The sequence below is a fragment of the Saimiri boliviensis genome, chromosome 16, assembly GCF_048565385.1.
Source record: "Saimiri boliviensis isolate mSaiBol1 chromosome 16, mSaiBol1.pri, whole genome shotgun sequence".
In the NCBI taxonomy this organism is placed as follows: domain Eukaryota; kingdom Metazoa; phylum Chordata; class Mammalia; order Primates; family Cebidae; genus Saimiri; species Saimiri boliviensis.
Window position 1 is genome coordinate 82,048,770 of NC_133464.1, and position 17,091 is coordinate 82,065,860.

The following is a 17,091-nucleotide window of genomic DNA, read 5'->3' on the forward strand; positions in this document are numbered from 1 at the left end:
AAAACTACTGACACAGAAAAAAGGATCTGTGTTAAATATTCCAACCTCTTTTCCATCAACATTCATTTAGGCGTCTCATCCGGTCTAATGGCTGTAAAGACTTCCTCCTAAATTTCTAAATTTAGAAACTTAGAAATGATGACTCCTAAATTTCTACTTCCAGATGGACCTCTTCCTGAACTCCTGATGCACGTATCAAACTCCTTACTGACAGCATCACTGGGTGTCTAATAACTCAAATGTAACTTGCTCAGAATGGAGTCCTGATATCCCCTCATAAGCCTACTCCTCTCCCGTCTTCCCCTCTTGGAAGGGCCAGCTCCATTCTTCCTGTTACTCCAGTCACAGACTTTAGGGTCATCCTTGCCACCTCTCATTCACTTACACTCCACACTGGCTCTCCTGCAAACTGTTGTACACATCTATTTTCAGAATATATGCTGGGTCTGGCTGCTCTGCACCACCTGCCCTGATCCTACCCTGTCCCAAGGCACAATCACCACTTGCCTGGACCTTCCTAACTGACAAGAGATTGGTCTTTCAGCTCCCTGACCCCATACACAACCCTGCTCAGTTCACTCTCCACCGAGCAGCCCCAGTCATCTTGTCCAAACCAGCCTCAGATCATGTTACTCCTCCAAGTGTTCAGAGCCATTCCATGCCTTGTCAATTTACTCAGAATAAAAGCTAAAGGCTAGATGACCGCTTATAAGCTCCTATACGACCTGGCTCCGTTCACCTTTGGGCCTCATCTGCTGTTAACCTCTTTCTCGTATGTCCCACTCCAACTACCCTGGCTTCCTCACTGTTTCTAAGACATGCCAAGCATCCCTCTTGTCCCCAGGCCTTTGTGTTTCCAGTTCCTTCTGCACAGATCACTTCTGCTCCAGAGATTCACATGGTTTCCTCCCTCACTCAATCTAGCTCTATATCCAAATGTCACCTTCTAAGTAAGGCTTCCTAGCAGCCCTAGCTAAATGCCATCACCTCATCACACATGTGATCACACACCCCTCTTACCCCTGCCCTGCTGTATGTTCCTGCTTAGCACTAATCACCAAGTAATAAATTATGCACTCATATGTTTTCATCTTGTTTCTCGTCTCTCTCCCACCACTAGGATAGACGATCCACAAAGACAAGGATTCCCTTTAGCTCTGTGTACTGCTATCAGTCCCCAATGTCTAGAGCATGCCTGGCTTATAGAAGGTACTCAGAAAAGAGTTCAAAATAAATGAATAAAAACACAAGAACTGCGTCCTGGCTAACTTGGGATGCAGACCGGGCTCTGTAAGAGCATTTGCCCCGCTCTGTGCTCCACAATGCCCTAAGCTGACCTGGATCACAGGACTTGTCAGAGAACTCTAATCTTGCCTCCATTCACCTAAGCTTTAGGAGAGCTGGAGCTCTGCCTTTCACATCTGAACTGCTTGTGCTCAGCCAGTGCTCAACAACTGTTAGCTGAATGGAAAACACATTATCTATGCCAGTGTTTCTTGTTAACAAGCACAAAGCCAACAAATGCTTCCTGCTCAAGAAAGGCTGGGCAATGAGGGGCTAAAAGGATTAAACATGTTTCTATGCCTTGGGGTGTCTCAAAGTCGTTAATAAGCTAATGTGCACTGGCAATCTGAAAGAGAAGCATCTAACATATCACGTTCTCATAGTGAGTGAGCCTAGAAACACCTAATAACATCTTTCGAAACTACTGTTTTATAGAATCCATTTGGGGAAATGTTGGGTGATTTGTAGATAAGCACCATGTTCCAAATGCTTCATATTCAAGTCTATCAGTTCTTAATTTCTGAATGTCTGACAAAGTCACAAAATGAAACCAATTTTTGTGTTTCTATTTGACCATTCACAGTTTAAAATAAATTTGTATATACACACACACTCCAGTGCAACTTTAGAAACTCCCATCCTATCCCCTTTGGTTGTGCAGAAAACTAATTAATAGGGATTAACATATACACTAAGAATATGGGAGTGTACACCACAGCCTCTTGCAAAAGTGACAGCAGTGTTCTCAAAGCACAGCAAGTATTGTTGAGAACACCCCCTCATACTCTGCTCAATGCTGTCTGTATAAGCAGAAAAGGACAAGCAACATTTGTCTCTATGTCCGATGCCTAACCCTATTTGAAAAACATGCAACTGATACTACATTTCCACTCAGAAGTTCTCAATTTATAAAGGGATATAAAATTTAAAGACTTGCATAATTAATATTTTGCCAGCTGCTGAAAGCTGACAAGTGTCTGAAGAGAAAAAAAATGAAGGAGCTATATTTTCTGATGAATAAGAATAAAGTGTTATAATTACAGTCTTCAGTTTTGCAAACAGCAAATGATTTGAAAAGCTGAATTCTACTCACTCTTTCAATGGCAAGTCCATTAACAGCTAAACTAATTCTGAATTACGAACCACATTGAGGTAAATGCAATTTATTCATTCTTTATTGACAAAAGTTCCACTCCTGGACTTATTAGTGCCACATGAACTTATGTCCAAGTACATCAGGCTGAGATGCATGCCTCCGTGAACTAAAAAGAAAAACCAGGCTTTTGAAGAATTAAAGTTAGCTTTATTTTATAAGTTTTACTGAGGAATGTAATCCAGGAGAGGCTTCTCAAGACTTGTTAGACCACTTTAAAGTAGTATTTTAGCTCAGAGTTCATGTATAAGTGATATTGTCCCTGCCTGTGTCTAGCAGGTACATCAAATGTGTTTATAAGTTTTATTAAATACTTTTGCACCAATCTAATAGAAATTACAATAGAGTAAAATGTGAGGGCACATCCGGTTATAGATGATAAAGGCAAAATCATTAGACATTATCTTCTGTATAGAAAAAGATAAGGGCTAAGATTTATTGAATTCACCTTTTTTGGAAAATGCAGTGATTTAGGCAGGAGATGCGGGAACGTGTGCTCTACCCCATCAGTATCTACCCCTAAGAATCTTTAGAGCATTCTTCCAGAGGGCTGTACTCAGTCCTTGAGTCAGGGGCTCTGTCAAGTTTTGTTGACAAGGGATTTTTGTGGAATTCTGCTGGCAAGTCAAGCCAATGAGCAAAGGGCTTCTTACTTTTGTTACTGTGACCCCTTCTGGTCATAAATCAACCCTCTGGTTGTATTTACAAAACCAGCAGTGATTGTCTTAAGTAGTCGGGAAGGTTCTTCTCTAGAAAGGTCCCTGGTCTTTAGTCACGGCTGTCATAGTCATAAGGAATGAGTATTGGGTTTGGTGTGTATACCTGTCTATTTATTAGAAAACACGTTTTGAACTGCATTTATTTATTATGATCTCACTTCTTTTCTTGATGTCACCTTTTTCTGTACCTAATGTATTTTAATGGGACTATTATAAGGAACTATAGATAATATACGGTAGTATTTATTTAAAAGAATATAAAAGTGAGTTATAGATTGGGAGAAAACATAACAATACTGACATATGGTATAATTTTTATTAACTGTATTTTTTAATCAAAACTTTTTATGGAAACATTTAATTTTTATTTGGGTTAGAATAAGACTTTTTAATTTCTTGGTGTTGGGAAGGTTTATTTCTTGATGTTGAGAAGTCATATTTCTTGGTGGGGAAAAATAACTTTGTTATTTCTCGGAGGCTGGCAAGATTGCTAGTAATGTGGAGTCAGTCACGACATGAAATTAAATGTTATTTTTTGAATAATGAATTATTTTTAGTAACTGGGTGACAATTACTCTGGCCTTAGCCACTGATAAATGGTTTCTAGATTCTGGGGAGTTTATGTAAAGAGAAAGGCAAATGTTTTAATTTGTTTATGAAACTACACTTTACTCAATTGTTTTAAGACATAAATAGCTTAAAATAAACTTTTTTGACTTTGGAAAACAAAACATAAAGAAAATCACTAATGTTTTGACTTTGTCTCACACCTCTAAATTTCCAAAGTGTAAAAACTATACATGGGTTTTCAAGTGTATTTAAAAGAGAACATTTACTGGAAACACAGTATCTTGTATGAGTCCTTTCTGTGGAACAAAAGAGCAGTCATAACTAGGGATTTCAAAAATTTCAGCACGCACACTAGCACCTAGATCTTGGTTTGTCAAGATTTTGGCTTTTCGTTCTCCCGTAAAAGGAATCAGCCTTTTTAGAAAAATGACTCCAGAACTGAGGGTACAAAAGCACATGAGCCTAGAATGTGTTGCTGTGTTAGAGTCATGCTCAAGGGACTTTACTTCTGAGGACACAGAAGCCTGTCTGAAAGGGCTCCCACTGGCCACATCTGGAAAAATATAAGGATCATAATAATCCATAATCAATGGATTACAAACCACAGAATAAAATAGTCCATACTGACATAAATGAGCAAGTAATTAAATAAATAGGGAAAGAAGTGAAAGCACTTGCAGCAGAATGCTAACTAATGCTGAAGAAAGTATGGCATGACAAAAAAAAAATCATCATTCTGCAACCACCACAGATATTGCTTCTGCTAAGGATCATCGATGGATGCTGAAACTAATGGTTCATAGAAGGATGAGAAACAGAACATTTATATAGTCTCAAAGTGTCTCCCCATGATTCTTTTTAATTACATAGAAAAAAAAACTTTACAGAAACTTGGGGTAATCCAATGATGAAAGTCAGTATCACCACTTATGGGACAAGTAGACACATGAGCTTCCTGATAAAATGCACTGGGAAGGACATATCACCACTGCACGATATTTCTGTCAATATCCTAAATCTAGTCAGGATGAGACATTAGAAAATCTAGACCAAGGAACATTCCATAATATCAATGCTGGTTCCCTTCAACAGTGTCAAGGTCATAAAAGTCACAGAAAGACTGAGGAACTATTTCAGATTAAAAGAGACAAAAAAAGAAAGCATTTTTAATATATATGCATACATGCATATGTGTGATGGGAAAGTGGAAGAGAAGTCTGAGAAAAAGAAGAAATGTAAAACAAAATCTGGGAAATCTGGGTGAAAGTTTATGAACATTCTTTGTACTGTTTTTGATCTTTTTGAAGTCTAAAATCATTTCAAAATGAAAAGTTAAAAAAGAAACTTTATTATAGTGTCTGTAATGTCAGTTGCTATTGAATTCCATAAAATAACAAGTCGTAATGTTGGGCTTGAAGTTTTTTTCTCTTTTTTAAACTTATCTTTTCTCCTATGAAAGCAATACATGTTTATTACAAGAAATATAGAAAATATAGGAAAGTAAACAGTAGGAAAAATGGCCCCAAGTCCAATAAGCAACTCTAATACTGTTCTGATTCATTATAAAACTAATACTGCTCATACAGAAAATCTGAAAAATTCAGAAGAATAGAAATGTCAACCATAATTAACTACAATGAACTTTTAAAATACTTCCTTACAGTATTCTTTCTAAACACTTGAAGAACTAAGAAAACAGACACTGATTATCAAGCATATTCATTTTTTTCAGCAAATATTCAAGCATCTACTGTGTATCAGGTCTCATCCTTATTGCTTAAAGGAATACACTTGTGGACACTGTCCCTGTTCTCATGAAGTGTACATTATGGTTGAGGAAAACAGACAATAAACAAGCAATGTGTCAGGTGATATTAAGTGCTTATGGGAAAAATAAAGCAGCATTTTTTTAATAGAGAATGGAGTGGAATAAAGTGGGTGGTGGTATTTCAGTGGTCACGAAAGTCCTCTCTGATAAGATGGTATCAACTGACTGAAGAGAGGGAAGACGAATATCTAGAGCAAGAACTTTCAAGGCAGAAGACAAACATGTGCTTGGTGTTTTTGTGAGCAACATCAAGGAGGCCAATGTGGCTAAAAAGTCCAGTGAGTGATGGGAAAAAGAGCCGAAGAAGAGGACAGATAAATAGATACCCTTCCCTTTGTGTTGGGGCAGGGGTCGGGGAAAGTGACTAGAAATCCAACAGCAGGCGAGAGGCAATAAGGACTTGGATCGGAATAGTGACCTCAGGGTAGCTAACAGGCATACAGATTTGCTATACGTTTTGAAGATGACTGACCTCATTCACTATTGAACTGGACGTCTCTGATATGAGAGAAAGAAGATAATCAAAAGCAGTATAAAAGGAGAGCTCCCACTTGCTAAGACAGATGGGGGATGGCTGGGAAAAAGAGGAAGGAAATCGTAAGTGCAGTTTTAGGCATGTGAGATTAAAGATACCTATTAGAAATCCAAGTGAAGATACTGAGTGGGCAATCGTACGTAAGTTTGAAACTAGGAGACAGGTCAGAACTGAAGACATAAATTTGGACATCAGCAGCATAAAGATGTTATTTTGAGTCATAGGACCTGATGAGGTCACTTAGTGAATGACAACAGGCAAAGAAGAGCCAAGTGGGGAAGATCATTGAGGAGACAAAGAACAGCTTGCGAGGCAGGAAAAACACCAGAGTGAGGTAGCGGATCCCAGCACAGGTGAAGAGCATTTCTCCAGAGGAGGAAGTTACCTGTAAGTCGCATGCTAGTAACAGATGAAGTAACAAGGCTGAGCCTGGCCACTGGATTTAGCAGCATACAAGTCACTAGGCATGCCAATATGCAGTTTCAAAAGCGTGAGTGTGACAAAATCTCTAAAGGAACAACAATGTGGGAAAGAGAGGCCATGAAGATATGAATATGTCCTTCAAGGAATTTTGCTGTGAAGGGGAGTAAGAAATGGGATGCAGGGAGAGGATGATCTGAAATTTACTCAAATTGGGAGATTTCTTTACATATTTATACTTGATGAGAATGACACAGAAAGAGGGGGAAAAGATAATATAGAGAAGAGAGAAGGTGCATGTAGCCTGGAGTGAGCCTGAGAGTATGGGATCCAGGGCTCGGCTGGAAAAGATGGCTTCGGATAGGAGCATGAACAGCCCATCCATTTAAGGGAGGGTGAGCAGGACACATGGGTGCAGAGCCTATCAGCGGGCAATGTCTCAGAAGGGAGACCTGCACTCCTCCTCTGACTGCTTTTCTTTTACCAGTGAAATAACAAACACAGTTATCAGCAGAGTGGGGAGGTGCGAGGTGGAAAGATATGAAATAGGCAACTAAGAGCACAAAATTAACACAGAGATTACAAGGGGACTGCTGAGCAACACCAAGGGCCCACCTGAGGCATGGGCTTATGATTTTAAAACTTTCTTCCGTTCTAGCATAAGCACTTAAAGCTACAAATTTTTCTCTATGTACTTCTTTAACTAAATCCCACAAATACATTGGTATTTTGTGTTCATTACCACATGGTTAGGAACCGTTTTTAATTTCCCTTTTGAATTTTTCTTTGACCCAAGGATTATTTTTTAAATACTGTTTGATTTTCCAATATTTGATAATTATCTAAAAAGATTATAATTATCTCATCATCATCACCCTCTGTATATAAATCTTTTCAAACTTATTATTTTATGGCCTGCCTACCAGATGTCCCGTTTTGGGGTATGTTTCATGGGAAATTAAAAGAACGTGTATTCTACAACTTGGGAGTTTGGTATACAAAGATGAATTAAGTCAGATCGGTTAGTATGTTGTTCAAACCCTTGATATCCTTACAGATTTTCCACACACTTGTTCTTTCAATTACTGAGGGGTACTTGTTAAAATCGCCAACTATGATTTTGGGTTTGCCTACCTCTCCTCCCAATTCTATTTTTATTCCATGTGCTTTGCAGCCCTCTTATTAGGTACAAATACATATAAAGTTCTGTGTTCCTGACTCTTTTATCACCTTTAAAGGTCCTGCCTTATCTGTTTTACAGTTTACCTTATCTGACATTCACAAAACCACACCAGCTTTCTTATACCTTGAGTTTGCAGGGCATATTTTTTTCATTAACTTTCTTTAAATCGGTGTTTTCATCCTCAAAATCCATGTACTTTAGTCTCACTTTTTTATTTAGCCTGATATTCTGTGTCTTTGAAGAGCAAGTTTAAAATGTTTTTATTTAAATAAATTACTGCTGTGATTAGGTTTAGACCTACCATCTGAGTGCTTTCCATTTGGCCCTTCTGTTCCTTACTCCTTTGTTCTTCCTTTCTTGCCTCCTGGGATAATCAAATCATTATTTTAGGATTCCACTTGATCTCTCTATGTTATTCTTGATGGTTACTAGAAATTATACTATGTACCCTTAACTCATCTCTACTTTCAAATAACATAGTATTTCATAAACAATGTAAAACACAGCAGTGTAAGTCTATTTATCACCTTCATGTTCAGAGCATTTACTGACACATATTTTACTGTCACATAGATTTTAAATGCCATAATAAATGTTAAACAGTTACTATTCTTTTAAGCAGATACAGGCCTCATTATTGACGACCTTTTCTATTTAATCCCATATTTACATTTTCTGGTAATCTGGACTCCTTGCAGATCCAGGTTTCCAAATGGTATCCTTTCCCTTCAGCATAAGAATTTTTTTTGTAGCACAAGTTGCTAGAAGACTAATTCTCTCAGACATTGTCTAAATAAAATGTCTTTCATTTTACAAAAATATTTTCACTAACTATACCATTTTAGAATGACAATTTTTTTTCTTTTAGCACTTATCCACTGTTTTCTGGTCCAATGTTTCTGATGACAAGTCAGCTGTCATCCTTAACACTGTTCCCTTCTTTTACATAATGTATATTTTTCCTCTTGCATCTTTTAAGATTTTCTCTTTATCTTTGTTCCTTTAGGAAACTTTTTGGGTTTTTAATTTTTTTTTTTTTTAACAGAGTCTTACTCTGTTGCCCAAGATGGAGTGATGGAGTGCAGTGGCACAATCTCGGCTCACTGCAACCTCTGCCTCTAGGGATCAAGCTATTCTCATGCCTCAGCCTCCCAAGTAGCTGGGACTACCAGCGTGCACTACCACACCAGCCTAACTTTTGTATTTTTAGTACAGATGGGGTTCCATCATGTTGGTCAGGCTGATCTCAAACTTCTAGCCTTGAGTGATCCATCCACCTCGGCCTCCTTAACAATTTTATTATGATGTGGTTTTCTTTATACTTTCTGGAATTTGCTGAGCTTCTTGTGTCTGTTAGTTGATATCTATCATCAATATTAAAAACTTACCTTCCATTACTTCTGTTATTCCTTCTCTTTCTCTCCTCTTGTTCTGGGACTCCAATTACATATGTGTCACACCATTTCATGTGGTCCTGTATTTCGGATGCTCTAAAATTTCGTTGTTGCTTTCTTTCTAAATTCATTTTCTCCTGTGATTCAGTTTAGAAAATTACTATTAACTTGTCTCCAAGTTCACTAATCACTTCTGCTATGTCCTGTCTGCTGTTAGGTCCATCAAGTGAATTCTTTCTTTCTGATACTGCATTTTTCGGTTTTAGCATTAAAAAAAAAATGATGTCCATTTTTCTGCTGAAATTGCCTTTTTTTTTTTTTCCTCTGAGACCAAATCTTGCTCTGTCACCCAGGCTGGAGTGCAGTGGCATGATCTCAGCTCACTGTAACCTCCGCCTCCTGGGTTCAAGTGATTCTTCTCCCTCAGCCTCCTGAGTAGCTAGGATTACAGGCACGAAACACCACATCCAGCTAATTTTTTGTATTTTTAGTAGAGATGAGGTTTCACTATGTTGGTCAGGCTGGTCGAACTCCTGACCTTGTGATCTGCCTGCCCCAGCCTCCCAAAGTGCTGAGATTACAGGTATGAGCCACCGTGCTAGGCCTGAAATTGCTACTTCCTAACATGTTGTTCACCCTTTGCACTATATTCAATATATTTTTCTTGATTCTTAGATTTTCTGTCTCTCTGACTACATTACCTACCTGTCTCTGCATGTTGTCTACTTTTCCATTAGAGCCCTCAGCATATTAATCACAGTTCTTTTAAATTCCTAGTCTGACAATTCCAACATTCCTGCCACATCTGAATCTGGTTCTGACGCTAGCTCTATTCCTTCAAACTGTGTTTTGTGTTTTTTTTTTTGGCCTTTTAGTATGCTTTGTAATTTTCTGATGAAAACCAGACACAACGCACAAGGTGAAAGGAACCTGGCCTTTAGTGCTGTCCTGGTAAAGTGTCGGGGGGTGAAAGAGGAGTGTTTACAGTCCTATGACTGGGGTCTCAGCCTTCTAATGAGCCTGGGGTCCTGGATCTCACTCCTGCTTCCCCTCAGGTTAGGCAGGAAGACCAGAGTTGACTGGAGTTGGGAATTTCCCTCCAACCAGATCTGTTAAGCTCTGGTAAAATCTCAGTCTGTTGAGATAATTTCTTTTGAGGGCAGCCATGTTAAAAAGAGTTGAATGTTTTGGGCTTAAAGTCCATTCCCCTCTCCTGAATAGATGAACAAGATTTTTCTCTAATCTTCACCGTAAAAACCTGGTAAGGTTGCTGGCAGTAAAACGCACAAGTGTGGAAGCCCCTCTGGAGCTTTTTTTTTTTTTTTTTTTAATTGTATTTGGGCTCTGAGGTACATGTGCATGTCCTGCATCCTGCAGGACTGTTGCATAGGTACATACATGCCATGGTGGTTTGCTGTCTCCATCCCCGCCATCCCAACCCGTTGCCTACATCAGGCATTTCTCCCAGTGTTATCCCTCCCCATCCTCCCTGTCTGCCTCCATTGTCCTTCTCCTCCCCTCTCTTGCCCTTTAACCTAGCCCTGTGAGTGCTGGTCCCTTCTCTGTGCCCAAATGTTCTCATTGTTCATCACCTGCCTATGAGTGAAAACATGCAGTGTTCAGTTTTCTGTTCTTGTGTCAGTTTGCTGAGAATGACGGTTTCTATGTTCATCTATGTCTCTACAAAGCACACAAACTTATCACTTCTTATGGCTGCACAGTATTCCATGGTGTATATGTGCCACATTTTTTTTGTCCATTCTATCATCGATGGGCATTTGGGTTGATTCCAGGTCTTTGCTACCATAAACAGCACCAAAATGAGCATTCGTGTGCATGTGTCTTTATGAAAGAATGATTTATAATCCTTTGGGTATATACCCAGTAATGCGATTGCTGAATCAAATGGAATTTCTATTTCTAGATCCTTGAGGAGTCACCACACTGTCTTCCATAATGGTTGAACTAATTTACACTCCTACCAACAGTGTAAAGGTGTTTCTTTTTCTCCACATCCTGTCCAACATCTGTCTCCAGATTTTTTAATGATCGCCATTCTAACTGCTGTGAGATGGTATCTCAATGTGGTTTTGATTTGCATTTCTCTAATGACCAGTGATGATGAGCATTTTTTCATGTTTGTTGACTGCATATTTGTCTTCTTTAGAAAAGTGTCTGTTCAATATCCTTTGACCATTTTTGAATGGGTTTGTTTGTTTTTTTCTTGTAAATCTGTTTAAGTTCTTTGCAGATTCTGGATATTAGCCCTTTGTCTGATGGGTGGATTGCAAAAATCTTTTCCCATTCTGTTGGTTGCCGATTTGCTCTAATTATAGTTTCTTTTGCTGTGCAGAAGCTCTTAAGTTTAATTAGATCCCATTTGTCTATTTTGGCTTTTGCTGTCAATGCTTTCTGTGTTTTAGTCATGAAGTCCTTGCCTGTGCCTATGTCCTGAATGGTGTTGCCTAGGTTTTCTTCTAGGATTTTTGTGATGTTAGGTCTTACGTTTAAGTCTTTAATCCACCTGGAGTTAATTTTAGTGTAAGGTGTCAGGAAGGGGTCCAGTTTCTGCTTTCTGCACATAACTAGCCAGTTTTCTCAACACCATGTATTAAACAGGGAATGCTTTCCCCATTGCTTGTTTTTGTCCAGTTTGTCAAAGATCAGATGGTTATAGATGTGTGGCACTGCTTCCAAGGCCTCTGTTCTGTTCCACTGGTCTCTATCTCTGTTTTGGTACCAGTACCATGCTGTTTTGATTACTGCAGCCTTGCAGTATAGTTTGAAGTCAGGCAGTGTGATGCCTCCAGTTTTGTTCTTTTTGCTTAGGATTGTCTTGGCTATGCGAGCTCTCTTTTGGTTCCATATGAAGTTTAAAGTGTTTTTTTCCAGTTCTGCGAAGAAGGTCAATGGCAACTTGATGGGGATAGCATTGAATCTATAAATTACTTTGGGCAGTATGGCCATTCTCACAATATTTATTCTTCCTAACCATGAGCATGGAATGTTTTTCCAATTGTCTGTGTTCTCTCTTATTTCCTTGAGCAGTGGTTTGTAGTTATCCTTGAAGAGATCTTTTACATCCTTTGTTAGTTGTATTCTTAGGCATTTTATTCCCTTTGTAGCAATTGTAAATGAGAGTTTGCTCATGATTTGGCTCTCTGTTTGTCTTATTGCTGTATAGGAATGCTTGTGATTTCTAACATCGATTTTGTATCCTGAGACTTTGCCAAAGTCGTTTATCAGCTTGAGAAGGTTTTGGACTGAGATGATGAGGTCTTCTAAATACACTAACATGTCGTCTGCAAATAGGGACAATTTGACTTCTTCTTTTCCTAACTGAATGCCCTTTATTTCTTTTTCTTGCCTAATTGCTCTGGCTAGAACTTCCAATATTATATTGAATAGAAGTGGTAAGAGAGGGCATCCTTATCTAGTGCCAGTTTTTAAAGGGAATACTTCTAGTTTTTGCCCATTCAGTATGATATTGGCTGTGGGTTTGTCATAAATAACTTTTATTGTTTTGAGATACGTTCCATCAATACCTAGTTTATTGAGAGTTTTTAGCATAAAGCGCTGTTGAATTGTCGAAGGCCTTCTCTTCATCGTCTCAAAAATCATGTGGTTTTTGTCTTTGGTTCTATTTATGTGGTGAATTACGTCTACAGACTTGCGTATGTTGAACCAGCCTTGCATCACCAGGATGAAACCTACTTGATCGTGGTGGATAAGCTTTTTGATGTGCTGTTGGATTTGGATTTGGTCTGCCCGTATTTTATTGAAGATTTTTGCATCAATGTTCTTCATGGATATTGGCCTGTAGTTTTCTTTTTCAGCTTTTAACCCTCAAACTTCTCATTGCGCCTGCAGCAACTCAGCAAGTTTTTGCAACCCTGAAATGGTTCCCACAAGGCTTTCTGTTCATAGAAAGGGCATGAGTTTGTCCTGTAACTTCAGTTCTTTGATGGATCTTTCAAAAGGCTAGTTTTCAGATTATTGAGCTTTCCCTTATTGTGTTGACAGGAGTGACTTCCAAGCCCTTTAAAAAGCCAGACCAGAAAACGGACACCTCTTCAATATATTTTTCATAACTACTCTAAAGTACTTAGCAGTTATTTCCAAAATTGGGGTCATCTGTAGGTCTTGCTTCTACTGACTAACTTCTGTTTCTCTTGATTACAGGTCACATTTTTTTTCCTTTTCCACATGTCTCCTATTTATATTTTTTATTTTTATTTATTTGGCCAGACAATGCATGTAAAAGAACAGGAGATTAAAGCAGAGAACGTTTACTCCCATAAAAGGGCATCTTTTAAGGAAAACTACTACTTTAGGCTGCTGATAATCACAATCATGTACCTGATATGAGATATAATTATATGAAACACAAACAAGAGAGATGATAAAAACCAGATAAATTTAGTGATAGCCAGAACTGAAAACTCAGATTTGGCTGACTCTCTAACTTGTGCTCTTAAGAATTGTGATGCATTAAATCTTGCTATATTAAAATCCATATGGAGGAAGGAGAAATAAAAAACAACCTAACTAATAACTACTTCTATAATACCCTTCAGAAAGTATTTCTGACATTCAAGGTCAAATGGTGAGTCAGGAGAGTCTGTGAATCCCCTATAATCCTGCCATTTGTGTGGGTGGTAGGGCTCTCACACTTGCCTTCAATTCTCCTGCTGACAGAACTTCTACCTTCTAGTTTCCTAAGAATACATTACTGTTTACCTACCTGCACTGGCTTTCTATCTTTGTTTATGAGAGATGCAAAAACTAAGTTTGCAGCATTAAAAATTTTTTAATTCTTGTGTTCTTTCCAGTCAACTTCTGTCCAGACACCTCAATATATTTTATCTTAACTTACCCACAACCCTAGCCTTAAACCGTATACAAATGTAGTTATAATCTAGTTCCTTCATAAACTGTGTTTTATCCTCCTCTTCCTCCCAAAAAATCTTGTTTGGCTAAAAACATCCAGGAAATTTTTTCAGTGCATGCCTTTAAAATGCTTAAATCTCTATCTTGAGTAGAACTGCACTTATGTCAATTAACACATCTCCAAATTTCAGATCCAATTATAAAAAGCAAATATATTAGAAGAGTATATTTGGTTTACTGGGAAATACAATGTGTACCTTAAGGATTATTAATAAAAATAATCACTTAAAAATCTTTGAGAAGAAAACAGACTTCCTTTCTCATTTGCATTATTCCATACATGGAAATTAAATAAAAATAGATTGTATAATGATCTGTAAAGAGAGAAGTATATTTAGAATTAATGAAGTCACAGAATTTTAGGCCATTTGTGACAATATGAGAAATCTTTAAAAAACAAAAGTAACTAGAGATGTATGTAATGATATTGAATAAGAATTTATAATAATGTTTCCCTGCAAAGAAACAACGAAATGTCCAACATTAGTAAAATAGTTGAGTAATTATGGTATATCACTATAATAATCTCCAGCAATTAAAAAATGTGTCTTATAAGAATCAATACAGATGTTTACTACACAGTATGGGCTATAAAACCATATGTACAATGAGATCCCATTTTTATAAAGATATGTTCAAAGGATTATAATTTTTTCTGATTAATGGAATTTTGTAAAGTTGACTCTTTTGTGTGTTTCTGTGTAAAATTTTCTATATTATCTTAATACTACCACCAATGCAGACAAACTTTTTTTTTTTCAGCAGAGCTCACTAAAGTTCTAACTCCTTTCTTCGTGACATCCTGAGAAGAATTTAAGGGGGAGGAGGGAAAAATAGCTATTATCACAAGAATGAAGAAAAAATAAGTAGCAAAACCAAACCTACGAGTATTAAAAAGAAGTTTTTTTATCCTTGGCACAAATGCCATCACCTTTTTAAGCAAATTATATCGAAATTACATCTTAATATCAGTAGGAATTTGATTACAAGATACTGTGATTTTAATTGAGCAACTAGCTGACAGGAACAAGAGCATTTAGATTATTAATAAAGGAAAATGATGAAAAAGCACTCCTGATTTAATGTTAATTGTTACACTAAACTGTCATTATTTGAAGAAAAAGATATCTAAATTCCGTAGCTGGAAAACCAAATAATACACTTAAAACTGTTTTGGCAAGTGGCTTTCCTCCCCTGGCCACTCTGATTACTCAAACTGGACTGTATCAGAAGTAACAAAGGAAAAAAATCTGAAAATTAAGAAAAACTTGAAAAAAAAATTTATTGAACAAACTTCAAATGTGGTGATCTTTTTAAACTATATGGTCATTCATGTTACAAGTTTCCTCTCTTTCATTTCTACAACTGTTACTAAATTTAGTATGGTCCTCACTGGAATCAATTCCCTACAAAGGGAATAAAAATTCCCTACAAAGTGTTAAAAATTTAACACTGACAAAATTTCTGGCCCTTGAAGTCAAGTGTCTGATTTGGATGGAGTAGGAGCACGTCCAGAGCTTAAAACTCACAGATTTCCCAAAAGTTATGTAAAGTTGTAGGGCCTTCAGAATTCCACTTGGTATCTAAGAGCAGCTTCTTTTCTTGCTTTATGCAAAGTCATTTAAATCCTCATGATCCTGAACTGTCCCCATAAATGTGACAAGAATCGGAATGATCAGATAACTCTCTTCTTATTTGGAAAAGACCAAAGAAACTCCCTCTGGAGTCCTGGTCTGTTTTTCCTTCCCTAGAACAATTAGTTGCCCTGGGTTTTCACAGAAGGTCTTCCAGGGCAAGTCCCCGCTACTCAGGCAGGGATGAGCAGTGTAGGCTCAAGGTAAATTCCTAAGTTGTGCTGGTGTTTCCCCTAAGATACATGTGTAGAGAAAGTCTAGTCCCCCTCTGTATCACTTATAGGAAGCAGATAATTATACATCATCTATCCCAATCAGTATCTGAAAACAATTTTCTGCTATGGAAAGTGGAGGTAAGGGTGGGAGGTGATGACACAGGTGTGAGGGGTGAGCAGGGAAGTGGGGAGGATAAAGACGATCCATTCTCATCTGGACCCCCTGAATAATGGTCAGGTAGGTACCCAAAGGAATTTTAAAAAGGATTATGGCCGGGCGCGGTGGCTCAAGCCTGTAATCCCAGCACTTGAGAGGCCGAGGCGGGTGGATCACGAGGTCGAGAGATCAAGACCATCCTGGTCAACATGGTGAAACCCCGTCTCTACTAAAAATACAAAAAACTAGCTGGGCGTGGTGGCGCGTGCCTGTAATCCCAGCTACTTAGGAGGCTGAGGCAGAAGAATTGCCTGAGCCCAGGAGGAGGAGGTTGCGGTGAGCCGAGATCGCGCCATTGCACTCCAGCCTGGGTAACAAGATCGAAACTCTGTCTCCAAAAAAAAAAAAAAAAAAAAAAAAAAGGATTATGATTTGACTTTATCATAGGAATGAATGTTCTGTAAAAGAAGACTTTTAATATTATAGGCTCATACAGTCCTAAAACTTTTAAAATACCTGATAACAAAATTTAAAAATAACATAAAAACATTCCTTTAAATTATCTTATTCTTCCTAACAACTTTAGCTCATATATATTTGCATATAACTTTCCTCATCCCCTGTAATATATTAATATCCAATGGGAAACCACGAACAACTAAAGATTCATGCAAAACATTGATGCCATTTACTATGTGCTAGTGTTGTCTTGTAGCAGGTTAATAAATGCATATCTGTCTCCTATTTTATAATCATGTTGACAGGACTTATCAATTACTTTAAAAATTATAAATGTCATTAACTTCTAACTAGAACCCAATTCAAAGTTATTTGCTGTCTGCTGTACTTAGAGGGGTGTGAATGAATAAACACTAATAAACTATAGATAATCTATTTTGATATTCTATCACCAATTGGTAACTCAGTGTCATAGGTAATCTGAGCATACCTAATCTGAGAAGACCATAGAGTAGGTGGCTTGTAAACAACAGAAATTTATTTCTCACAGTTCTGGAGGCTGGGAAGTCCAAAGTCAAGGTGCCAACAGA

The 17,091-nt window shown here is 37.8% G+C and overlaps 1 protein-coding gene across 6 annotated transcripts in view; it reads right to left on the reverse strand.

The window, feature by feature from the left end:
* The window catches only part of WASF3 (WASP family member 3), a 121,443-nt gene that overhangs the window by 27,514 nt on the left and 76,838 nt on the right, over positions 1–17,091 (reverse strand). The window contains exon 2 of one of the 6 annotated variants that reach the window (XM_039473336.2): positions 9,081–9,223. The exons of the other annotated variants lie outside the window; for them this stretch is intronic. Within the exon in view, the coding sequence (XP_039329270.1) occupies positions 9,081–9,087 (7 nt within the window). The 5' untranslated portion in view covers positions 9,088–9,223. The remainder of the gene's footprint in view (positions 1–9,080; positions 9,224–17,091) is intronic. 6 annotated transcript variants of the gene reach the window in all.